This window comes from Miscanthus floridulus, chromosome 9, assembly GCF_019320115.1.
Source record: "Miscanthus floridulus cultivar M001 chromosome 9, ASM1932011v1, whole genome shotgun sequence".
NCBI classification, from domain to species: Eukaryota; Viridiplantae; Streptophyta; class Magnoliopsida; order Poales; family Poaceae; genus Miscanthus; species Miscanthus floridulus.
This window is the reverse complement of record NC_089588.1, coordinates 99812173-99838847: the sequence shown is the minus strand read 5'-3', so window position 1 is coordinate 99838847 and position 26675 is coordinate 99812173. Positions and strand designations below refer to the sequence as shown.

General features: G+C 44.6%; 3 protein-coding genes and 1 pseudogene across 3 annotated transcripts; 1 reads left to right on the top strand and 3 right to left on the bottom strand.

The window, feature by feature from the left end:
- Positions 1-2238: 2238 nt before the first annotated feature.
- LOC136480395 (uncharacterized) lies at positions 2239-4993 on the bottom strand (annotated as a pseudogene).
- Positions 4994-11654: 6661 nt separating this feature from the next.
- Positions 11655-13064, top strand: LOC136480394 (protein FAR1-RELATED SEQUENCE 5-like). The gene is made up of 4 exons (XM_066477949.1): positions 11655-12253; positions 12367-12475; positions 12686-12881; positions 12985-13064. Exons 1-4 carry the CDS (start codon positions 11655-11657, stop codon positions 13062-13064), a joined length of 984 nt encoding a protein of 327 aa, XP_066334046.1.
- A 6815-nt stretch (positions 13065-19879) lies between these two features.
- Positions 19880-20696, bottom strand: LOC136482464 (21 kDa protein-like). The gene has a single exon (XM_066479678.1). It carries the CDS (start codon positions 20645-20647, stop codon positions 19880-19882), a length of 768 nt encoding a protein of 255 aa, XP_066335775.1. The 5' UTR covers positions 20648-20696.
- Positions 20697-24184: 3488 nt separating this feature from the next.
- On the bottom strand, positions 24185-25609 carry LOC136480393 (uncharacterized). The gene is made up of 2 exons (XM_066477948.1): positions 25540-25609; positions 24185-24900 (listed from the first exon to the last, which is right to left on the bottom strand). Exons 1-2 carry the CDS (start codon positions 25607-25609, stop codon positions 24185-24187), a joined length of 786 nt encoding a protein of 261 aa, XP_066334045.1.
- Between the last annotated feature and the right edge of the window lie 1066 nt (positions 25610-26675).

Genomic DNA, 26675 nt, shown 5'->3' with positions numbered 1-26675 from the left:
GGGATGAGATCGGGATGGATGCACCACGCCACCACCACAAACTTGTTGGGGTCTTCCTTTCTGACTCAGTGTTGACTCGAGCCCTGCGTATGAGGTGCCAAGCACTTGCGCGCCATCCAAATCGACCAACCGTGCGCAGGTATCCCCTTCAACTCGACGAGAACTCTGAACCTCATCGAATCCAAGCTTGCCATGGATTACCGTCACCACCGTTTCCACAAGCTTGAACTGCACCTACGATGGCACTGGAGTGGCCAGGACCTGCTCTAGGTCAGTGCCGGAGTGGAAGAAGATGGAAGTACTCAAGCGCATACTTGTGAACAGTGGCACCCTCAACATCAATGGCAAAGAAATTAGAAAGATAGGTTACCACCTGACACGCACTCACCGCGCGAGCGCACGCCTCTAACCAATGCAACCAGAGCCGAGGACAACGCTTCCTCAGCCACCTGCCCGCCTCCACCTCCGAGCATTAAATGATGTAGATTTCCATCCCAGGGAGCCGAATGGTAGACTTGAGGGGTGGCAATCGCAGTGTAGGGACCGGCTACGGGGAGCAAGATGGCGATGCTGCACAAACCGAGGGTGGGGAGGTTGAGCGACTAGTGGACAGGGGTGGCCCCGAGACGGTGCCATCAGAGTCCGTTTGCAACCTCGGGCTGGGTGGTGGAGAGTTCCTCCCAACCGAGCACCTCAGGCGGCCACGCTCCGCGCCGAGGCCGGCGCCACCCCTACTCCAGCAACGGCAGGCATGGTGTCCATCCTCGTTACAACGTAGATACCTGGACAGATTGCGACATGCCACAACCACATGATCCATCGCAAAACAGTTGAAGCAGCAGGCCATGAGCTCCGAGGGGACCAGACAGGCGACCCTGTGCGGACGTAGCGGCTGCGAGTGGTCCGTGCGCTTGTGCCGCCGACGGGAGACAACGTCAGTCCAAGGCCCCCCACCCTCCGGGTCGCCGACAACAACGGAGGCCAAGGCTGAGCGAGGAGGGGACCAAACCAGACGGCTGGCGGGCATTAGCCATGAAGGAAGAATTGCCAAGATGGCGCAGAGGCAGCCCCTGCGAGTGACGAGCCTCGGCCAAGGTTTTTTTTTATCGGCCGAAATTCAGAAATTTTTGAAATTTCTGTTCTATCCACAGGGTCCGATAAAATTTGACATCGGCTAAATTTTTTCCTTCTTTCCTGCTCCCACACAGACAACCTAAATTCAGCCGTGCGACGGTCCCACACTATAATATTTTATTCTTGTTTTTATCTGTGAACAAGTGATGTTTAATAGCTTAGGAATAGTTTCAAGTCAAATTCTACGAAATTTTTTCAAAACAATTTGAATTTTTTTTTAATTTGGTCCGATATTTCCGATATATCCTGCTTATCCTATTTATCTATGACCTCCGATAAATTTTTATTTCCGATAATGAAAACCTTGGCCTCGGCCACACTGCCTTACCCTTCCCCTTCGCCACAGCAAGGAAGGAGGGAGAAATGTAGCCCTCGTCGGAGTCACCATCCTCTGAGGATGAGGGCATGTGCCCTTAGGGACAAAAACAACATTACCGCGGAGACCGATCCCGGCCATCTAGGGACGGAGGTTCAGCTTTGTGGCTCGGGCCAACCATGGCTAGTCCACGAAAGAAGAGAGGGGGGAGGTGGACGCTGGTGCGGGAGCACGCCGGTGGTTTTCGGTAGGTGGACGCCAGAGCCCCGGAGGCCACAGGCGGAGGGAGCGTGGAGAGCGCTCGGCTACCTCAGCTCAGCGCCCAAGCAAAGGTCCCGTCCCTGTGCCTATCTAATGAGCCAAGGAAGGTAAAACTCGCATCCTAAAATGTGATCCATGTACTTTCAGGATTTTTTTCCATTATATTTGAATCCAAGGACAAAAATAAAAGAATTGACAACAACGGGAAGAATGTACTATATAGTTAATTATAACATTTGGACCTTATAAGTAACACATAACTCAGATGGACACATATACTCATTGAATGTAACTTGTACAAGCAAAACTAACGTGCCTGTGTATATAGATTTATGTGATTTACAGAAGATTAGTGTCAGAAGCACAATTAGACACACCAACGACGACACTTAGCACACATCCCTGAAACAGACCGATCGACTGAGGAAACAAAAAATTCGTGGCAAAATCAAGGGCAACCAGAAACACCACGAGACCATGCAATCTCCATGGTTCATCACTCATCAGCGCGCTGTTTTGTCCGTCCATCAAACGTTCTGATCACCGACGGGGTCGTCCATGTCCTCATCCGTACGTGGGTGTATTTACCAGAGCTCCGGTGTCCCGAACCGCGGGCAGCTCCGGCCTCTGCATCCTCTCCGGCATGGTCTCCATCCCCATGTAGGTCAGGAGGAGCCAGACGTAGGAGAGGTACTCGCCGCCTTTGCCCAGGCTCTTGGCATGCAGGTACCCGCGGGCCGCGGCAGCGGCCGGCGGAGAAGCTAGCAGAGCATCTCCACCCACACTTCCAGGATCACCGCCCACATCTTGTCATCCGCGTGCTCCTTGCCTCGAATCATTAGCATGAGGTCTTTGAGCTTCTCCTCCTTTCCCACCTGCTCGATGACCTCCTCAGCCGTCTTGGTGAACTCCTTGACCGCGACCACCGTCTTTTCATCTTCCTGGACGAACTCTGCCATCTTCTTGGCAGATTCCAAGAGGTCCGTGATCTTCTCCTCCTCCTTCGTTCGCTTCTTTTTTCTCTCCTCGCTGATGAACTTCTCTGCCTCGCTGATGAACACCGCCGCCATCTCCTTGAAAGTCTTCTTGCCGCCCTCCGTGAGTTGGTCTGCCTTGTTGTTGTTATCGACGTCGATGATGAGTTGGTCTGCCTTCTCCCTGGCAGAACGCACGACCACCCTTAAGTTCTTCCACTTCTGGATGAAGTCCTGTTTCTTGTCCTCAGCAAATTCCATGAGCTCGTGGGCGACCGCCCAGGCCTTGTGAACAAGATCTTCCGAGCCGAGACCGAGACCGATGGTGGGCTTCACTTTCTGGATCACCTTCCGCACCATCTCGTTCCTGGCCCTTGGTGGAGGTGCTTTCTTCTCCGTCGGCTCTACCTCTACCGTTTCCTCATCCTCTGGCGGCGGCTTGAGCATTTTACTGAGCTCGTGGTAGGTTGCCCTGAAGAGCCTGCACCTTGCACCTGGGATCAGCATCTCCGGCTTCACGAACAGCAGGTACGCCATGTAGTTGGACACCATCCTTCTGTGGCGGGTGGCGTCGTTGCCGGTGTCCACGTGGTCGAAGTAGCAGAACTCCGTGGCGAGGTGCCAGACGAGGACGCTGTCGTCGAAGGGCATCCGGAAGCTCTCCTGTCCAGAGTCCGCTGGCCGCGGATGTCGTTGAACTGCCGGTAGGCTCCCACACTGGCAGTTGGAGTGGGCTTCAATATGTAATCCTTCCACCCGCCGGCGACGTGGTCGTAGACGAGCCTGGTGACGCCGAGGGACGGCTCGGGCGGCGCCGTGCACCAGAGACGGTCCAGCTGGACCCTGGCCCCAAGCAGGTGGGCGAGCCCCCAGAACCATGGGTGCTTCTCGTTGCAGGCGATGTAGCCGACGAGGTTGTACTGGGCGAGCTGGTCGTCGGGCGGCGGCAGGCCCGACGCCAGGACCAGGCACTACCTGACTCAGGCTCTTTGCCGAGTGCCTGTGACACTCGGCAAATCCCCATATATACTCGGCAAAGTCTTTACCGAGTGTAACCCTCGGCAAAGCCGGTGACGGCAAAGGCCTCTTTTCTCGAGTGTCTTTTGTCGGGCACTCGGCAAAGGCTTTGCCGAGTGCCCGTAAACCAATCGGCAAAGAAAAGTTGCCTGACGGCGCCAATTGAAATGCAATTAATTAGTTAAATATAGCAAATAAATTCAAAAATATACCAAACTTAAGCATGGAGTACCACATGTGGTATGTGGAGAGGTGAAAATTTTTGAAGTGCAGGAGTCAAAAAAATATATACTTTGCCGAGTGTCTGCTTTTGACACTCGGCAAATATGCTCTTTTGTACACTCGGCAAAGAGCTGGCGGCGACAGGCTAGTTTAACGGCGGGCCAAAATTTGCCGAGTGTGAGACGTTGACACTCGGCAAAGAAAGTCTTTGCCGAGTGGCATGTCTGAGCACTCGACAAAGAGGACGTCTTTGCCGAGTGCCGATCCTGAGCACTCGGCAAAGACCAGCTTTGCCGAGGGTCGTGTCGTTGTCGAGTGTTCGAGTTTGGGCACTCGGCAAAGACAGCCTTTGCTGAGTGCCCGAGATAAAAAAACTCGGCAAAGTTCTTGGCACTCGGCAAAGCTTGCGATTCCGGTAGTGAGGCACGCCGAGACAAACTCCAGCGCGGCGGTGCAGCCGAGCAGGACGTAGGTGACGACGAAGTCGGCGCAGTCGTACACGCCGCGGTGGCTCCTCTGGAACAGGCCGATGACCACGAACGTCACCAGCACGACGGCGGCGCGCAGCAGGCCGCCGAAGCTCGCCTTGTGCTTGTTGTAGTCTTGTAGAGGCGGTCGAACGCCTTGGACAGGGACGAGCGCACCAGGCCGTGCACGTCGGCTCTCGCGTTGCGCGGCGCCACGAGCTGCAGGTTCCGCAGCCGGATGGAGTAGGGGTGACCGAGGTCCACGAAGAGGTGGTACGGCTGGTCGGGCACCTCGTCATCGAAGAGCTCCCCAGGCTAGGGCCCCGGCTTGGCGACGGTCTCGGCTGCGGCCTGCACGTACTCCTCCTGCGAGTAGATGTCCTTCTGCTTCTGCGGCCTGTCGTCTCCGTCGAGGGCTGCTTCCAGCCGTGAGTCGGAGGAGTTCATGATGCTCGCCACCGTCGCGTTCTTGAGGGCCCATGCTTCTCCAGGCACTTGAGGATGCCGGGGACGAAGATCAGGATCGCTGCTCGCAGCAGTATCATATCACCTTACCACCATGACTTGCGGAAAACGTAGATGGCGACGGTGATCTGGCACATGCATAGGCAAATGTGAGTCCTAAGCAGTGTTCCACAAGGCACTATTGGGCGTTTGCCTAGGCATGCTTAAGCGCTAGGCGGAGAGGCATCGCCTGGCCTAAGGGTGAAGGCGGAGGATAGGCAACATGCTTGCAGACCCCTAGCGGCACTGCGTAAGGGAGTGACGGCTGGTGGCGGCGAGCACGGCCTGGAGGAGAATAGTGGTGGGTGCGGCCAGGTAGGGACTTTAGGTGGTGGCAGAGGAGGCGGGGATGTTGCGCGGCGGCGGCGGAGAAGCAGGGACATTGGGCTATGCGGACAAGACAGGGACCTAGGGCAGCGAGAAGCGCGGAGGAGGCAGGGATGGGGGCAACGGGCGGCGCGTCCAGTTGCAACTTGGAGTCGTGCAGCCAAGCTGGGAGCAGCAAATGGATAAGGTGAGAGGTGAAGTGAGGTTAGGGATCATCGGATCAGGCTTGCTGATCAGATTTGGGCTTGTGCTGCTTTTATGGGCCTTCCTAATATAACTCTTGGTCCACTGATCTCTCGTTTCTTCTTTTCTTTTAGACTTTTAGAGATAAATATGCATGGATATGAAACGCCTAGGCATGCCTAGGCTTGCCTATGCTCTAGGCAAGGGTCACCGTCTAGAGAATGCCTAGTGCCTTTTGTAACGGGTCATAACTCATATATATACTTCCGCCTTATCTAACTAAAATGTTATTAGCCTTTTTTCTATTTCTATAATAATATAGCGTGCATGTAGCTTGAGATTCAAAATTAAAATTTGGTCAACACTTATATTCTAAAATATTTATACTGTAATTGCATATCAAGATTCAAACTTTACTATATTTGACTAAGAATTTAGTCAACAATTTTCAACTATTTTAATACAAACTTAATACAAATAGATATTTAGATTTGTAATCAAATTTAATATCAAACAATCATAAGCGATATAATACAAAGTAATGAATGGTCAAAATGTAGTTTGGGAGACCATGGCATGCCAAATTATATCTTACTAACAAACGTGCCCATGCGTTGCAACGGGAACAAATAAATCCTTATACGTCATAATTGTATTAAAAATAAGAAAAAAATTATTTATTGTGTACATATAATTGTACAGTCTGTTTACTGAATTTATGACTTCCATGTAAAATGACCTAACACAATAGCACTATGTATTGTATGCTTTGAATTTTACATGAAGTAAAACAGGTTCGTGTAACAAAATTTCACAGCTGACATTTGATCGAGTAGGCTTTTCTCATGTGATACAACTTTTCAGATGCTAGAAAATTAACATATAGTACATTATTACTTTGTTACTTCAATATCACCAACGAAACATGGTTCAAGAACTTATAAATTATTTATCAAAGTATTATTTGATTTTATATTCATGAGATGATCAGCTGACATGTGCGTCATATATTCACAGTTTTGCCATATATTCCCAGTCACCATTAACACTTAGAGATTTATAGTTGATCACCCTGTTTTCATTTAATTCCGTTGCAAAAAGTAAGTTAAAGTGAGCCGCAAAGTAACAGGTTTAGATTGTATATCACAATTGAGGTCGACGTAGGCCGACGCTCCATCCACGAAGCATTGATGCTAACATTGCACCACCATACTATCCAATGTAAATCTGAGTACACAGAGATACTTTTGGTTTAAATGACATGGTTCAACAAAAAGATACATTTAGCTCCGTTCCAGCGCATCAGCTGCAGTTTGCAATGCTCCAGCAGGAGCCCTCGGTTTACAATCTTAGATCATCTCCACCAAATTAAATCTCTCATATTGTATCTTCTATTAAGAGAGTATCCTAAAATCAATATATGATAAATAACACGTACACTTAGAACTAGTCGATCCTTAATCTTCATGTTCATCCTTTGAAAACCGAAATGAAAATACCATCAAATAGGAGCATGAAAACCATGATTGCTCATCAGTCATCATCATTGTGACCTGACTAAAGTAATGCCGCTGCAAAACATGTGTTAGTCACAATGATTTTTGTCATCATTAATAGCAAAAAAAAAAAACAAATTAGGGGCCAGATGCTTTTGAAGTTCTCACAATTTAAAACTCGAAATTTTCAAACGATCTTGAATGGAAAAATGACCAAAACCAAAGTTATAGATCTCGATGAGAACTACAACTTTATAGTTGATGACTTTTTCACTTGAAATCGTTTGTGGTGGTTATGTTTTAAGTTCTCACAATTTGAAATTCAAATTTGTGAAACAACCTCTGATGGCGAAACAACCAAAACCAAAGTTGTAGATCTCGATAAAAACTACAACTTTGTAGTTAATGACTTTTCCATTTGAATTTGTTTAGAGTCCTAAATATTCATTTCAAAATCCTACGAGGAAAATGTATATGCACTTTAAGTACCATTCACTTTGGGTTGGAGTGGTTAAGGGAGCTACGTACGAGGGTAAGTCTCAGGTTCAAATAACACCTCTTCGGATTAGAAATCTTTTGGTCTGGTTTTGGAATTTTTTTGAACTCTAGTTTTGGAATTTCTCGAAACTCCATCACCACTGGTTCGAACCAACGGTGATAACCATTCTTATCATCAATGAATTTCACTAAAAAACTCTACTTTTGGAATTTCTCGAAACTCCATCACCACTGGTTCGAACCAACGGTGATAACCTTTCTTATCATCAATGAATTTCACTAATCACTACCGAGGGGCCAAACCTGGCGGTGATGATGGGTTTGGAACCTTTGGTGATGGGTAACCTGTAGTAGTATAGTGGACTATTCTTAGTAAAAAGCACCTACGAGTTTTATGCTTTAGAGAGTGAAGTGAAGGGACACACAGATAGTGAGAGAGGGTACCATGGACCATGAAAAAATTAAGAGAAAATTTTACTCTTTAATATTAGTATAGATATAGTAGATATAAATTTACAGACTTATATAGGGAGGGGTGTAAGTTACAAATTATATGATAACTTGTCCTTTTGCCGAGTCCTAATCAATTGTTTATTGCCAGCAGGCAGAATATGATCTGCTAGTATATAATTGTCAGGACTGGGCACATGGACAGAACAAATGATGATACAACACTGACCTGGTATTACGTATACTTTATTTGTAGAGTCTGTCTACTCTATAAACGTGTGTTTTAGCACAAGCCAATATATAATTGTTGGCTGTATGTAAAACACACAGATTCAAACACAGGAAAAACCATGTGTTTTTTGACTAGCTAGTACATGGTTGTTGGATGCCTAAGAAACACACGAATTGAAACACGGGAAAAAACGTGTTTTAGGAGAATGTAACACACAAATTCCATCAGCCAAACAAGGCCCACGACTCTGTTGTTTTTGTCTTTTGCTGTTGTCTTCTGTCCAAGTTTTTTGTGGTTGTCTTCTATCCAAGTAAAGAGTAAGTCAGCCCAGAGCCCAATAACTAAGAAGACAGAGAGGCCCACTAAAGATATGCCAGCATATAAGCCCAAAAACAGCAATCGATATACTTGGGAAACAAATAGAGCAAACAGGGGGAAGCCTCTGCCCTGCGTGGAGATCAGATCTCTATGTGGGGGCAAGCAGAGCACTGCACTGCGTGCAGATCAAATCAGATCCCCCACGCAGAGTAGGGAAAAGGAGAAAACAACCAGCAGATCAAAGATGAAGATCTCATCTGCGTGGGGGCAAGCAAAGCAGAGGAAAGGGGCATGCAACCAACAGATTGAAGGGGAACCACTAACCTCAACAGCCAAGGTAAGCACACCGACTTCCTCATGAAGATGTAATCCAAGACTGCTAGTATTTGCTGCAACCAAATTTAGGAATCAGAATTACAGATTCACAAATTAAGAAACTCAGGAAACAAAAAATACAGAATACTAAAAAAATTGCACATTTCAAATAGTGCAACTAGTATTTGCTGCTAATGCAAGTATACTGATTAAACAAGCATTTTTGGATGTTGCAACCAAGGGGGTGAGAACAGCCCAAACACACTACAATGAGCTGCAAGAAGCAGATGTGAGCTCTGAATGTGGCAAACTATGTTTTCTATTTATAGCTGATTCTAACTACTTAATAGCCCTAGTCGATGTTTTAACAGCCCTGATTCTAACTATTTATAGGTGATTGTATGAGCGGCAGATTACATCTTACACAATTTTAAATGTTTTAACAGAACAAGAACAAAGGAAGAGGTACAAGACAAGAGCAAATGTCAGAGCCACAATATCAGATTCAGAATTCTGAGAAAGTGCAAGGATAATGCAAAAATTATGTTAACACCAAGGACATGTATGAGGTAAAATAACTCCTAATTTAAAATGCAGTCATAAACAATGAAAATATGTTAACTACTGAATTCTACATTTTGCTGCAGCATTCGTTTGGTTCCCTAATGCATTTGATACAAGCACCAGTCCAGTTTGATCAATTACTTGAGGTAAAAAACACATTTCATAGATGCAATGAAAAATTAAGAAGATCTGATAAAAAGCAAAATAAGTACTCAGGTGCTCTCTTTTTTTATGAAGCAGAATAGTATGTATATGACAACAAGCAGTGTTGATGATTATCCAACATCAATGAACTCACATGGTACAGAAGCAATGAAGGCAGTGCAGTTAGCTCCATATCAAGTATTTGGAGGCACAAATTGTTCCACAGACCGTTTCTACATATACAAAAAGGTGAGCAAAATCATTGCTTACTCCTAGGAAAGCCAAGATAAAAAGGTTGTTTTTGGACTAAAATATATTTCAATGAAGGGAGGCTACACTGAACTTATGCTGGAACAGATGATGAACTCTCAGGAGGATAATCAGACTGACAGGAATACGCATGTAAAATTTATAAATATCAGTATACAAAAATTACAATTCAGACATATGCAAATTACACACATATGTGCAATGTAAATTCAGCATAACATGACTGTAATTTCAATGCTTCATTATAAATTGTGCAGCGACATGAAGAGATGCAAGGATCATTAACAAGGATGATACTTGCAAATGACAGGAATGAGGTAAAACTATATTATATATGCTTGTCAAACTAGTTGTGTTATATTATAAATGGTAACCATTCTCATTATCAAACAAATAAAATAGAATATGAGCATTGAAGATCTGGATGGAATCTTTAGACCACAAACTGACTGGTCAATATCAGAGTCAAGAATATCATATGAGGTAGATACAAATAGCTGAGCCAATTTGATTACATTTATAAGCAATACAAATATATACCGGCATCAAAGTAAAACTTATCTTTGCAAAAACAGGATGGAGAAATGGCAATCGTCGCTGATGATGATGGAGCAACGACAAGCATAGCTAATGATGATAGATTTGAAATTCAATAATACCATTGGCAAACTGATGTATTCAATAACATGGACATTGATGAGGTACATAAAAATGATCTCTTCAACTATTTCAGTCCACAATGAAAAAAATCATTTGTATTATAAATGACATTACTTAGAAACTAAGATTGCTGCTAATATATTTACAGGTGCGGCATGAAAATCAAGATGATCAACCAACAATGGGAGAAAATGACTTGAGGATCGTGGCAACAGAACCAACAAGTTCAGATATTACATCAGCTATAACAGATGATAATGAGCATGTAAATGGCAGCCAGGAACTGACGGAGGAAGAGATTGAACAATTCATAAAAAATGAGCAGGTTGCAGCATCTGAAGGCAACAATGCACCAATCAACAACAAGTACACCCCATAGCTATCGATGGAATTTAAGACTAGGGATGATGCTCACCATTTCTTCAACTTCTATGCACTCCTAGCTGGATTTCAAGTTGCCATAACACATACGACAAGAACTCAAAGTAAGAAGAGAAATAATGAGGTGGTCAAAGTGACAATGAAATGCAATCATCAAGGAAAAGAAAAGGAACCAAAGTATTTAGAGCAAGAAAAAGCTGAAGTAGACAAGGATGTTGGAAAGAAACCGGTAAGGAGAAGGAAAACAAATGTTTAGTAGAAATCAGATTGTCCTTGGGTTATGATGGTGAAAGAAGAAGGAGGTGTATGGAAGATTAAAACTCTTGATTTGGAGTATAATCATGAGCTATGCCCCGGAGACAGGGATCAGCTATTTTCTAGTCACAAGTATATGACAGAAATGGAAAAAGGACTTATCAAGACTCTGAACGATAACAATATCCCGACTAGGAAGATGGTTTCTATTCTATCGTATATGAGGGGGGGGGGCTTACAGCTCTACTGATGAAAAAGAAAGATATTAGCAACTATAGGACAAAGCTGAATAGATAAGTTAAAGGATCAGATATGACACAAGTACTGGATTATTTCAAAAAGAAACAAACAGAGAATCCGTCTTTCTGTTACAAGTTTGATTTAGATGAGGACAAGAGAGTGAGAAACTTGTTCTGGACAGACTGTTCTTCTATGAAATATTATGTAGATTTTGGAGAATGTGTAAGTTTTGACACGACATATATGACCAACCGATACAACTTACCTTTTGCACCATTTGTTGGAATCACAGGACATGGGCAAAGTTGCCTTTTCGAATGTGCTTTCCTGCATGATGAGACAGTGGACACTTTTAAGTGGGTATTTCAAACTTTCCTTGAAGCAATGGGAGAAAAACACCCTCAAACGATCATCATAGCCCAAGACATGGCGATGAAATCAGCAATAGAACAAGTCTTCATAAACACAAAGCAGAGAAATTGCTTGTTCCACATAAAGACCAAATGCTACAATAAGAATATCAAGGTGTTTGCAGCAAACGAAAGACTATATGAAGACTTCAAAGATACAATGAACAATAGTCTAATAGTGGAAGAATTTAAACGACTTTGGAAGAGAATGATTGAGGAAAGAAACCTTCAAGGGAATAACTACTTTTCCAAAATGGGGGAAATGAGGAAAAGGTTTATCCCGGTCTACTACAAAAATGACTTCTTCCCTTTCATACAGACCACATCCAGAAGTGAGGCAACAAATGCGAGGTTCAAGGACAATGTAGGGCCAACTTATAGTATCATTAGCTTTCTGAAAGAGTACAATCGGATTGTTGATACCATAAATCGAGCAGAAAAGTTGGAGGACAACTATAGCAAGCAGAAAAGGCCAAAGGAATATATATTCGGCTACAGAATAGAGCAGCAGGCACAACAGCTATACAACAGAAACATATTCAAAAAGTTCCAGCTTCAACTGAAGGCAACATCAAGGCTGAACTACAGGAAAACCAAAGATAGAAAACATTTGAGGTGTGGCACAAAAGTAACCAGATTCATGAGGTGCATAGGTTCAGAAGATATACAGTAAACACTGACCTAACAGAAGGTGAAGAATAATTTACCTGCATATGTGCAAAATTCAGCAAAGATAGGATACTCTGCTCTCATATCCTGAAAATAGTCATTGAAAAGGAAATCAGCACAATTCTAGAGAAATACTTCTTAGACAAGTGGAGGAAAAAGGATATGAAGGTACATGTTAAAAGAAAAGAAGAAGAAACAATTGCAACAAGCTCATTGTTGAGATTCAACATATTATCTAGGAAGTCAACAATATTGAATTCAAAAGCATCAAAAAATGAGGAAGCCATGGAATACCTTATGACAGAATTTGACAAGATGGAAATCAATTTAGATAGAATGTTATCTGCTCAGTAAACAGGTGAAGCACAAAATGACCAGCAAGGGAAAGAAGGAGAAACTATAGCAGCAGAAACTGGAGATCCACAGACTGAAATAGATGTTCCGGAAAGAATTCAGATAAAGGGAAGGCCACCTAAACCTGTCGGAATGAAGACACATATAGAAGAAATAAAGAAGAAGATGGTGGAAGCAGAAAATAAGAAAAAAAAGAAAACAAATGACGCAGACAGTGTAGGTAAAAAATTTTTGGACATACAAATAGAATATCAGTACATACAAATAGAATTTGAATCCAAATGCAAAAATTCTTATTTATGTGAACCAATAATATTTTGTAGGCTCCCCGGTGAAGCCAAAAAGAAAGAAGAGGAAGGAAACATTAAATGGTAGCATTGATCACCAAGCAATAGAACTCTGAGGACATGGTAATCAAAGATGATCAATAGATGGAAAGCGAAATTTATCAATAAGAAGGAGGGATGCAATCAAATTTAGTGGCCAATTAATTTATGTAATTTGTTTAATGAATAGGATGTTACAATCTTAAATTAAATTATGCCTAGAACTACAATTACATATGCTAAAAACTAAAATTACAGTGCCCTGTAGCTACAAATTACATTGTTGGTAATTGCAATTGTGTAAACAAATGTTTTATTTGTCTGGTTTTGATCAACAGCAGATTTTACTAAACCTACAGCTTACTAAATTAAAGTAAAGCAGCAGAGACAGCACAGAAAACATATGTGTGTTCAAACAGTGTGCTAGCACAAATCACAAGTAAAAAGGGGGATGATACACATGTTGGTGACTATTATATAAAGTTAACCACGACCACTGGATGCATGAATGACTATTAACTCATACAAAAAACTTTTTTCGTGTTCAGTGATATCAATTGCATTACTTCCTACTCCAGCCTTAAACATTTAACAGCGAAGAACAAAACTAGAGAGGTCATATTGCATTACTTCCTCACGTCATAAATTTGCCAATGAAAAACGTAAGCAAGTCTATAAAGCAGGATTAGAAGCTTGCCTTCTAGAAATGGCCAACTTCAATTTAACATCAACCCAATTCACATAGAGAGGAGCAGCTTCAATTTGCATTACCTGATTGATTTTCAGTGGATCCCCTTCAAAGCAGACGAGCGTCAGCTGGAATGATATCCCCAAGCTTCACACTGATGATGTCACCTGGCACAAGGATAGCCGATTCCTCCTCGGTCCACCGGCCATTTCCATAACAAAAATTTGAATACATAAGGAAAAATCATAGGAGTGTATTGGCACAAAAAACAAGTAAAAAAGTTCAAGATTTATTAGCACAAATCACGAGAGACAATTCTTTTCTATGGAAGGACAAGGACAAATAAGATATGTGTGATGGCACAAATCACAATTAACAAAGCTCAACATGTGTCTTAGCACAAATCACAATACATATTTTTCCTATGGAAGGACAAGAAAAAATAATTGGAATGGGCAAACACAAATCACAATATACCTGAGCAACATCATCCTTTCTGCAGCTCAAAGGAGATTTGCCAAGACATTGAGACAGACCACGTCAAGTCCTAGAAGCTACACCATCGGTCCTGAGAGATTGTGATGCAATGTTTCTCCTCTTTCTCTTCCTTGTGCCTGAATCTACACCATAAATACAATCATAAGAGTATGATCAACAGAAACATAGAAAACTCAATGCTGTGCTGAAACAATGTTACAGAACACTTCACATACCTTCAACTGATGAGTTATTGGAAGGAATAACTTCAGTTGCCTATGAAACCGCACAATTCTCACTAGCAGAACCATTATATGTACCATGTGAATCAACTCTCTCAGTCACAGAAACTTTGTCATCAACAATATTAGTAGGACCAGGGATTATGGGATCCACAACCTGCTCATTGACTGTAGTAGCAGTAGGCATTGTGGGAGCCACATCTCCCACAATATTAGTAGTTGAACCAGCAGACATTGAATTCCAGCTCCTTGACTCATTGGTTCATAATCTTCATCACGCATTGGGGTTGCATGATCATCAAACATTGGTTGAGATCTTCCTCACTAACATTAGCTGTAGAAGGAATTCTTCCATCAGAGTTCCCAGGCGTTGGATCATCACGAACTCCACGACCATGGCGCTCGTACATTTCCTTGAACATTGAGATGACAAGTTTGTCAGGGCTCCTAAAACCATTTGCTACGTGATGCTCTTGGAAAATATCACATAGAGCATCTTTATCCTATCAAATTCATAGTACCCATCTCAATCATGTAACCCAACACCCAATACAAAAAGAATCAGCAACTAAACATAGATTTAGTAAGAAAAAAAAGCAAGTTAGGGAATGCTCATCAACATACTGAACAAGGCACCTACTTATGGAGAAAGGAAATAGCAATCAGTATCCAGAGACTTCCTAAAAGAAGCACAAGCATCATCCGGTAACAATGATTCAGTATAACATGTTTCTTCAATAGATTTCACCTACAAAAAACATATATTACAGTCAGCGAGGGACTCAGTAAGCTGAAGATGACCAAAAACAACAAAAAACACTCATAAGACCTCAAACACTTATCGGACGCTTTCCATACTTATCACCAGAAACACAATCATATGAAGAGTAATCTTTGATCATCAAACATTTCCAACAAAGAATTCTTGGCAAATTTTGGGGGATAGGCTTACGAGATCTAAAGTTAACAAAATCTAGATAATAAGCCTATAAACAAGTTACAAATACATCAGTAAATAAAATACATGTACAAGACAAAGGAATGAGTTGGAAAGAAAAGAGGAATGGGACAAGACTTACTGCAAAGAAGTATCAACAGTCACTAATTGTTTGTCTTTTCTTTTTCCTGTAGGTCAAAATTGATGACCACAACCATTCAAAAACAAACTTCGACCAGTCCCAATCTTTCACACTTTTCACATCAATCAAAGCTCCTAAGTACTTGGGGCTACGAAGAGTACTTGAATTTGGGCAGAGGAAACTGGACAAAGCAACAACCATGAAGTACCGGAAGACATCATCATCGGACAAATTCCCATGTAACAACTTGTCACTAAAGGTCTTTGTGACAGGAAGAGAAGTCCCTTTGATTTCTTTAAGGAATCTGGACTTTGCAGAATCATCATAATGCTAGTTGATGTCTTCACCACCAATCGGGATCCCTAAGAACAGGTAGACTAACTATGCAGAAAAAGGGATGATTTTCCCTCCAATAACTATATCACCACAGTTTAAATCAGCTTGATTGGCGAGCCATTGCGCAAATGCTTTAGGTGCATAGCAACCATCATATTCAAGCAAGATCCCAAACCCATGATCTCTGATAATCTTCTTTTTCGACTCATCCAACTCTCTTACTATGTCTCCGAAATACTTGCCATTACACCTACTTCTTGCTGAAGTTGATGGACTATCACCTACAGTTTTTTTCCTTTGGCACTGGCTTTATCATTTCTAATATTCTAAAATCCGATGGAAAAAAAGTTTCTAGTTACAAAAAAAATTAATTCATTAAACATGGTGTCAAAAAAGGCACTTGCTACTGAATTTACCTTTCCAGTATGCCTCTGATCTCTAGAGCGTTATGACTTCTTTTTCTTCTTAAGATACTAACCAAACTGAAAATAACAATATACAAAAAGAGTTAAAAATTCAATACAAACAGCAATGCACAAGTAAACAGATAATAGTCCATGCATCTTACTAATGCCGCTGTTGATGCTGATTAGTTAGTTAGTTCATAAAAAAAGTGCCATGGACTGATTGGAGTAAATTAACAACTGGATAAATGATACGTTAAGCAGATGCACAAGACACAGAGAAAGTAACAGAGTAGCATAGGACTAGCATTAATTCTTCAGAAATCATTATATATTAATTGACTCAAGAAGATTTGTATATTTTGACAAAGATGAAGGCGTCACTCATTAAATACTAGTAGTAGCCTCAAAAAAACTAGTGGCAAGTCATGACTGAACTAGCTGATACATGGCCTACTTCCATCTCTTAAATTATTTTAACAAACAATAGCTGACATTGATCAAAAGTAAAAACTCCTACACAAGAATAAGAACACATACACTTGATATGCACACAACAATAAGAACATATACAGTTGGTATGCACAAAAAAGTTTCAAAACATACTCCTTTTATTTGCTCGAAAGCATTCACAAGATCAACAGGATCAACATTATCCTCCGACAAATTTGGATCCTGAAAAGGGAACAAGATATATCATTTTATAATACACAACTACATAAACAACAAAAAATCAAGAAAACTTATTACCTTGCCCATATCAAGAGAAGCATAGTTGTTATCTTCGCCAGAGTTGATATCATACTCTTCTTCACTTTGACCATTTGCAGATTCATCATCAGAAGGCAACTCGACATCATCCATTGCTATAAAACAAAAAATAATAAAGGTCAATCATATAGTGTTTGAAAAAAAAAGATGCAAGCTCATTGGATGACTCCACTCCAACCTCACTATAATAATGAGATGCAGGTGAAGAAAATTGTGCAGCTCAAAAAAAATTATGAGGGACTGCTGAAGCAACAACATATTCACAATTAAATTCATACCAATTCATAGATTACTAAACACAAAAAGACAAACTCAGACCAACTGGAACATAGAAATGAATGCTCAGTGAAGAACACTGCTGCTAGGAGATCAGAGAGAGCAAGCAGACGCCATGTCCTCATATTCACAATTTTAGTTTCTGAATAATGTTTCAGGCATTTCAGAGCAGTAAAAAAACTAAACAGCACAAATACAGATCGAAAAGGGATCAAGTACACACCTTCAACAGCGCACGACGGGGCAGCGCGAGTTTTCCGAACCAATCGAGGCATCGCCAATGAAATCGCCTTGGGTAGGACAGGAGCAAATAAGCACTTAACCAAGTTAGAGGGAATATATATATATATATATATATATATATATATATATATATATATATATATATATATATATATATATATATATATATATAAGTGCCAGATATTGCACATGTTAAACAACAAAATTGCAGAAATAAAACTGTGCAATTTACTACTAGTAAATGTGCAATGAAGAGATGCATACTAAACATAGCTTTATTGTACAGTATATGCAACACAGTTCAAAGATATGAGCTCCTACTATCCAGATAGCAATGAAACTATCAATTAGAAGGATAAAATTAGTCCAACCAAACTGTAGATTGAAAAAATGATATTGCACCAAGACACAAAAACCAAAATCACTCCAATCTATAGTATTTATGAAGCAACACATAAAATGTAGATAGTGTTCACACTACACTTAACATACTCCAACACTCTAATCTCCACTCTAATCAATTAAGAGTTGCCTGACCAATTCTAATTCCATTTTGACCAAATAGCCTGCTGCCCTGCCTCAACCTTCATAGCAACGAAACAAATAATGACAACTGTCTTCTGAATCATCTCAAAAAGTGAAGCTCTGCAAACAACTACTCTGAACTAGATTACCGAAACATACATGGAGCAGCAATGTTATAGTTTCTGAAGAATTTTTCAGACATTTCAGAGCAACACAGAAAGACAAACCGTGGTAACACTGATAGCAAATGTGGTCCTCAATAAACGATACCTAAAAACAACCAAAACGAGATCTAGCAGAAGAACAAGCAACGCATCAAAACAAGATACAGACACAAGCACCTGACCAACATGAAAAGGAGGACAACCTCACCCACAGCTCGCCGGAATGTAGGCCGAAGAAGCTTCGCCCCACCCACCGCCTGCAAGTGGCACCACGGCACAATGGGAAGCGAAGCGCAAGGAAAGCGCCCCCACCCACAACTCCGCCCCACCCATTGCCTGCTGCGAACAACATCGGCCACACCCGCTGCCTGCCCCGACAACCTCCGCCCCACCCACCGCCTACGCGCGGCGCAAAAGCAAAGCAGCGACGAGGAAACTGCCAGCGCCACCGCGCGATGCGGAGAGGATTGGGCTGCAACCTAATCCTCAACCACATCCACTGCCGCAACCAAATTGACACCCACAACCCAAAAAAACCCAAATCCAAACCAAATCGGAACGGAATCAATGAGAGGGATGCGGCACATAGAAACGTCGAGGGGCGGAGCACAAAGGTCGCCTCTTAAATCGCCCCGACAGCGAGACAATCGACGCGGAAGAACACCTCTCCCCTTCCCTCAACACAGCACACAACAACGAAATCTACACCACCACTACGAAACGGAATCGAATACGCACCTTTGGCAGGAGTCCGCGACGAAGAAGAACGAGTTCGCCGGAGCACAACCTCTAGATCCAAAATCGCCTCTCAGATCGCCTCGGGGGCGCATGGGGAAGACTAAGCGAACTGGCGAAGAAGACTGAGTGGTGGGCAGTGGGAAATGAAACAGCGCGATTCCCAATTCAAAACAGTGAAGTCACTACACCACAGTGGGCGGCGCCGACAAGATGACCCCACAAGGCAGAGACACAAAAAAAATTATATGCCCGGAGGAGGAGAAACACATGTGTGCTCTATAGCAATCTCGTTATTTTTGTACCTCTCTATAACACCTATGGCCTTTTCCTACTTTTTAGGAGCTCAGGTGAGATCTGCGATCTCTGCGTTACGAGACAAAACTACCGTTGGACAACAGGGTGGCTGCTGCCCAAATCAACAACACGGCATCAAACAAACTGTTACATCTTACAAGAAGAAACCCATGTGTGAGTTACAGGATCTTGTTACACGCCGGTTCGTACTCGAATTCCTCGGAAACTGGAAAGCATGCACGGATGTCTACGCTAAATTTGGTATTGTTCTTTGACTTCCCACGCAGTTTTTTGTTCTTTGACTTCCCAAGCAGTTTTTTGCAACAAAATTTTGAGTGTTGTATAACCTCCTTCCCGGAGGAAAATGTGAAAATGTGACATGTTTTGGCCGTACACGCCCTAAGCTCGGTGTTTTACTTCAGGTTTGGTCAGGGGGTCACTAACCAAGAATAATAATGCAATTATTTTTTGCATTTCTTCGAAAATCCTGATCAACTCCATGTTCCCAATTGTACAACTTGGCAATAATTTTCGACATTTCTTCGAAAATTCCAATTCACTCCACGTTCCCCACTGTACAGCTTGGCAAGTTCATAACACTCACAAGCCACACTATCACAGGCACCAGTAATTGCCCACGCTTCACTACACACTTTCACACTGGTATGCCATTGACGAGCGCGAGGGCGTTGCTGGTGTACTGCTTCACGGCCGCCACGCCGGCGGTGACCTCCTTCCCCGAGGACGAAGAAGCCGCGGCAGCGCCAGCTTCCACCAATCCATCGGCGCACGTCCCCTCGTTGGCCATAGCGGCGCTGAGCCACGTCTTGGCGTTGGACACCTCCCACCTGGCCTGCCTGCTGCTGCTCATCCCACCTCCTGCCACGGACGACGACGACGACGTCGTGCCGGCGGCGGCGTCCGGCTCCAGCTTGGTGAGCTCGGCCGACGACTGCCTCGCGAGGCTCGCCGCGGCGGAGATCGTGCTCGCGCAGTCACGCAGTGCGGCGATCTCGCTTGGCCGCCCACCGCCTCCCTCTCCCTCTGCCGGTGACGTCTCAGCGCCGCCGCCGCCATGCCGGAGGATGTCCTTGACGCGGGCGGAGAGGGCGCGGAGGCGCGCCGCCGCGACGTCGGCGGCGACGCGCGCGAGACGGGCGGGGTTTTCCTGGACCTCGGATGCGTATGGGAGGAGGGAGTCGTAGCAGAGCGCCGGGTACAGCGTGGTGGCGCAGCGTGCGCGGAGGAAGGACGCCGCCGCCGGCGATGGACTCTCGGTCGCTGCGCTCGGTGCGGATGATGCCGCTGTTGTGTGCGTGCTAGCGCCTCGTGTTGCCGCGGCAGCCACGGTGAACACGATGAGGACGAGGTGGCGGCGGAGGTGGTGGATAGTGAGGGCCGCTCGAGGTTGTGGCACCGCCATGGGTCCAGTGACGTTTGTCTAACTGATCAGTGTGGGAGGGAGACTCGGAGTTGATGACTTGTGTCATGCATATGAAATGAGGCGGCTTTGAAACTTAAAAAGATTTATTTATAAGAGCTGATAGCTGCTTGACATACTTATCTGGCAATCACGATGTCTGGATAGCAATTATCTACCATTTTATCCTCGTGGGAATAAAATGTACGCAAGTGGTAGCAGGGTAGGAAGCCCTCTTACTCTATTCACAATTTACAGGTCGTGGCTAGCGCGGACGCGCGCGTCCAAACGGCCGCGCAGCCCGCCCCTGTCCGTCTTTGCCCCAACCACGAGTGCAGTGGCGGATGCACGATGCGGGATAAGGGGGGGCTAAAACAATGAAGATGTTGATTTGCATGAAGATTTAATGGTGAAATCAAGCTTTTGCTACAGTGATTAGGCTTGAAATCAAGACATTAGGGGGGGCTGGAGCCCCCCAAGCCCCCCCTTTGGATCCGCCACTGCACGAGTGCCTTCCTCTGACCACCTCCTCTCTCTCTCTCCGACTCTCCGCAAGCGACCCACAGGGAGCCGGGTGGAGCGGTTAAGGACGAGCACACCCCCAACACGCCTAGACCTACAGCACCCCCGTCTGCTAGCACCCAGCACCTCTGTCCACCGGCCCCCAGCACCTCTGTCCACCGGCCCCCAGCACCCCATTCCATCGGCCTACCGGCGCGCAGCGTGCCCTGTCCACCGACCCCCGGCTCACCCCTAGCCGAACAACATAAAACACTTGCAACATGAATGCAACATAAGATTGAAAATAGATGAAGCATTTAGAACATGCTCTTGCAACATCTTTGTGAAACACATGAAACATCCAAAATAAAACACTTGCAGCTTGCAACATGAAACCACTTACTGCAGCATATAAGACTGAAACAACGGAAACATTTGGAATATACTGTTGCAACATATGCAATATCCAGATCAAAAACGATTGCAACATACGTCTGGAAACAGATGAAATATTTTGAATAAACGCTTGCAACATGCCTCTGAAAAACTTGCAACTTATACAACATGTGCAACATCCCTCGATCTACTTTTACAATATCAAGATAAAACAATTACAACATACATCTGAAACGCCTAAAACACTTGAAGCATACATATGCAATATAGGAGATGGGAAGGCCGGGCCAGTCGACTCTGGTGCGGAGCCGCGTCCGGACAGAAGTCACGGACGGACGACCGTGGCCTATCATTATCGCAATTTATAACTTGGATAAAAAAAATTAGAAAGGCCCACAAAGAGAGAGCAACCGAATAAAAAACTAATGAGTATCATCATTAGCTAAACGAGGGTGTCTTATCTTGGAACATGTTAACTTGGCACACAAGTAATGAATCCACCAAAAATATTGCCTAATATATATATTAGGTAAGTCACTGTTGTGATCGGCGGCAACTCTAACTCCTTTTTGGCATGGGTCCTAGACCCACAGTGCTATGAATAAGAGGGAGCTCACCCCAAACTAGTTACCTGGATACATCAACCTAGAAGCGATCTATTAGGCACAAAAGGGTCTTGGAAGCACGATATCCATGTCTAGGTGCTCCTACTATAGATCTACTTTGTGTTCTTCACCAACCAGAGGGGGTCAAGCTCCAATTTGGTAAGACTAAGGATTTGCTTCATCTACGTCACTTCTACATCGAGTACAAAGACATATATAGATGGCATCTCAAAACCGGTGAGTACCTAATATCTAATTTCTGTAGGGTTGAGTTAGTGATCATGCTTAGGCCAAATTAAAACCTTGTTATACTATGTTCAGTATGTTTAACAATAAGAGATGGGACAGTCAATTGTAATTTTTTACAATTAAAATCTTGTTCTCTCAGCGTAATTACTTCAAGCGGATCATCTAAGGTTCTATACGATCTTCTACGTTATTCTTTGCACGGTGCAAGTATGTGTCTAGCTAGATCCGACGGCTGCTATGCATAACTAGATTATCAGGTTCTAACTTTTAAGAATTAACTGCTGAACATCACTACCGGAAAAACGTCCTTTGCCGAGATCCGAGATTTTTGCCGAGAGCAAAAACGCGGGCTCTCGGCAAAGAAAACGTTTGCCGAGCGCGGCTCTCGGCAAACACCGGCCGTCGGCAAGTGACAGGATTGCCGTGGGCCTGCATCTCGGCAAGCAACAGCTCTCGGCGAAGTGGGCCGTTTTGCCGAGAGCCGCGCTCGGCAAAAAATGCCCGTCGGCAAAACGGTCCTTTGCCGTAGGCCGCGCTCTCGGCAAAATCAGGCTCTCGGCAAAACATTGCCGCGGGCCCATAGCCGTGACCTGCCCTGACGGCGTCACCGCTTTGCCGAGAGCCCCTCCGTTACTGCTCTCGGCAAAACTCTTTGCCGAGCGCCGCTCTCGGCAAATATTTACCGAGAGCCCCTCACAGGCTCTCGGCAAATATGGTTTCTATATTTCATGTGCATGTGTTTCTCTTCTCCTAACTCTCTCCAATTAAATTATTTTTTCTTTCATATGCTCCAAACTTTTTTCTCTATAGACATACTACAGGTTGTACTCAATATTAAAATTTTGTGTATTTTTGTAATTATTTGCTATATATAATTAATTAATTGCATTTCAAGGAGTTTTTTTAATCGATTAAAATTTGAACAGCGATTCATTTCAACACGGGAAAAAATTAAGTAGAAAATGATATTCATGCTATTTATGCATTATTGAGGGCAAATAACATCTTGTTGACGTTTTTTTTCACCTTTTATTTTACGAATCGAAGACCACGAACATATGTCGCCCAACGATTTAAAAATTCTTAAAAAAGGAAACGAAGTCGGAAAATTATGATATTTGCAATGAAGTCATGGTATCACACTTGGAGGCTGTGGTAAAAAATTGAAAATGTTTCGCACAAGTGGTTGCGTATGATTCTTACAATCTGAGACATCTCCGAATAAGTTTCATAAAGTTGAGAAGGATCCATTAGGATTTTCAAACAATGTCACGGTCGAATTAGTTTTGGAGTTCCAAACTTTTTGTATAGCCATTAGAGAGCATAAGTTGTAACACGGCAAAATTTCGTATTTTTCCGGAGCCGTTTGCTGTTTATTAATTTTTTTTGGATATTATTTGCCGAGAGCTTTAGGGGATTGCTCTCGGCAAAGGCTCTTTGCCGAGAGCAACTGGGCCCGCTCTCGGCGCATATTTCTTTTTTTTTTACCTGGCCTGGATCAATGGTTTGTCGAGAGCTAGCTCTCGGCGAAGAGGTTTGCCGAGAGCTGCTCTCGGGAAAGATTTAATTTTTTGTTTAGAAATATCATTTTTTGTTCAGTTTGCCGAGAGCTACTCTCCGCAAATAATATTTTTTATTTTTTTAATATTTTTTTGTGCAGTTAGCTAGTTAAAAAATTCGAACGAAATTTGAAAAAAAATAACTTTACCGAGAGCCAGATCTGGGGGCTCTCGGCAAAGGGGGAAGGTTTACCGAGAGCCTCCCAGATCTGGCTCTCGGCAAAGTGGATTTAGACACTTAACCGTTTCGGCGCCTTATCTCTCTCACTCTTCACGCACACACTCACACAGCCGCCGCCGCGAGGAGCGCCGCCCAGCTCGGTGTGCCGCCGCCGCGAGCCTCGCCGTCGCCCGAGCCCCCTCGCCGCCGCAGCCCCGCAAGCCCGCTCCGGCTCGCCCCAGCCCACCACGCCTGGCCGCGCGCGTTGCCGCCGCTGCTCCGCCCGAGCCTCGCCGCCGCCGCAGCCCGGCCATCCCGCCACGTCCGCCCGCGCGCGCCAGCGGCGGCCGCCGGTCCGCCCCAGCCCCGCCACGCACGGCCGCACGCGCCACGGCGGCCGCGCCCGCTGGTCATGCCCTCCACGGCCGACCAGCCCGTCCAAGCCCGCCCAGCCCCAGCCACGCCACGCCCCGGCGCCGGCCGCGCCCCTCCTCGCCCGCCCCGCGCGCGCGCCCCTCCTCGTCCTCGACCTCGGGTTCGTCCTCGCCCGCGCCCTGACTCGCCCTCGCACACGCCCCGACTCGCCCTCGTCCTCACCCGCGCCCCTCCTCGTCCTTGCCCTCGGGCTCGTCCTCGCCCGCGCCCTGACTCGCCCTCGCGCGCGCCTTGACTCGCCCTCGTCCTCGCCCTCGGCCTCGTCCTCACCGTCGGCCTCGCGCTCGGCCTCGTCCTCGCCGTCGGCCTCGCCCTCGCCCTCGCCCTCGCCACGGAGAGGAACAAGGTAAACTAAGTAGTATTAGTCGTAGTAGTAGTTAGTAGTTGTAGTAGTAGTCTAAGTAGTACTAGTGGTAGTAGTAGTAGTCAGTAGTTAGTAGTTGTAGTAGTAGTAGTTAGTAGTTGTAGTAGTGGTAGTAGTAGTGGTAGTAGTAGTTAGTAGTTGTAGTAGTGGTAGTAGTAGTTAGTGTAGTAGTAGTTGCATTAGTTAGAGTAGTAGTTGTAGTAGTGTTAGTAGTAGTTAGTAGTTGTTGTAGTGGTATTAGTAGTGGTATTAGTAGTAGTTAGTAGTTGTAGTAGTGGTATTAGTAGTGGTAGTAGTAGTTAGTGTAGTAGTAGTTGTAGTAGTTAGAGTAGTAGTAGTTGATAATTAAGCTGCATGTGGTTCCTTGATATATATGTGGTTGTCGGCCATCGTGCCGTGGTTTTCTTTCAGGTTTGGAAACCTCACCGTTCAGGGGAGATGCTGCCGAATTTTTGAGTTGACGTTATTTTGCTTCTTTCTTTCTTTTTGCAGGAGCCGAGTCGGAGTACCCCGGTGTCCCCAGGTCTGCCCGCACCGCGTAGAGAGGGTCGTGGCACCAACCGTATCCACAACTTCCGCCACATCAGCAGCCGTTGGGAGGGTCGGGGTACCAGCCGTATCCACACCTTCCGCCACAGCAGCAACCGCCGTCGGGAGGGTGGGAGCCTTGGGGGTGAGCCTGTTGTTCTTCATCATGTATTAGCACTTTGTGACATGAACTTGTGTGAGATGAACTTAGCACTTTGAGATGGACATGTGTTGTTGGATTTGAGATGTTTAGATGGATTATAATGTGAGACATGTGATGTGGATGACATATTTGTGATATATGTGATGTGGATGATGTGTTATATTTGTGAAATATGTGTTGTTGAAGCTGGAAATATAAACAAAAATAAAAAAATGCTCTCTGGACTCTTTGCCGAGAGTAGGGCTCTCGGCAAATCTGCCTCTTTGCCGAGAGCCTAGCTCGAGAGCTTGGTGGTCGGCTCTCGGCAAACCTTTTTTTTTTTTGAAAACCACCTCGGCCGCAAATCTTTTTTTTTACAATTCTTTGCCGACGGTCGCTCTCGGAAAAGAAGTTCTTTGCCGACGGTCGCTCTCGGCAAAGAAGCTGTCACACCGTTAGCGGTCGTTTGGCCGTTACTAGGGCGCGCCAGTTTGCCGAGAGCTAGAGTTTGCCGAGAGCCTTGCCATTACTCTCGGTAAATATTTTGCCGAGAGGGGCTCTCGGTAAAGAATCCTTTGCCGGTAGATGTTTTGCCGACGGCTCTTTGCCGAGAGCTGCTCTCGGCAAATAGTTTGCCAAGCGTCAACTCGTCTTTGCCGAGAGCTTCGGGCTCTCGGCAAAGGCCGGGAGTCCGGTAGTGCATGTTGCACACCAAGTGTGAGAACCCCAGCATGTGAGCTACAAGCTGTGAAGCTCCTCTGCTAATGGAGCCACTGATTAGAGATTGCCTCTATGGCGCCGTATTCCCCTCTCTCAAAAGGATAAAGTAGAAAAAAAACGTTTTTTAGAACATTACCCATGGATGATTGACAAGCTCTTTTTTTCCAAGGAAGAGACAGCTGAGACATTTTTAGATTAAAGACCATACACGAGCTTAATCATGCATGAACCATTAAGATATTGTGCACGCCATACTGATGACATACTGCCGCCGAAGTTTTATAACTAATTAAACAAGCTGGCAATGTATAGAAAACCAGCAACAATCTGAAGACAGCCAGGACAATACTCCAAACTATCAGTAACGAATCA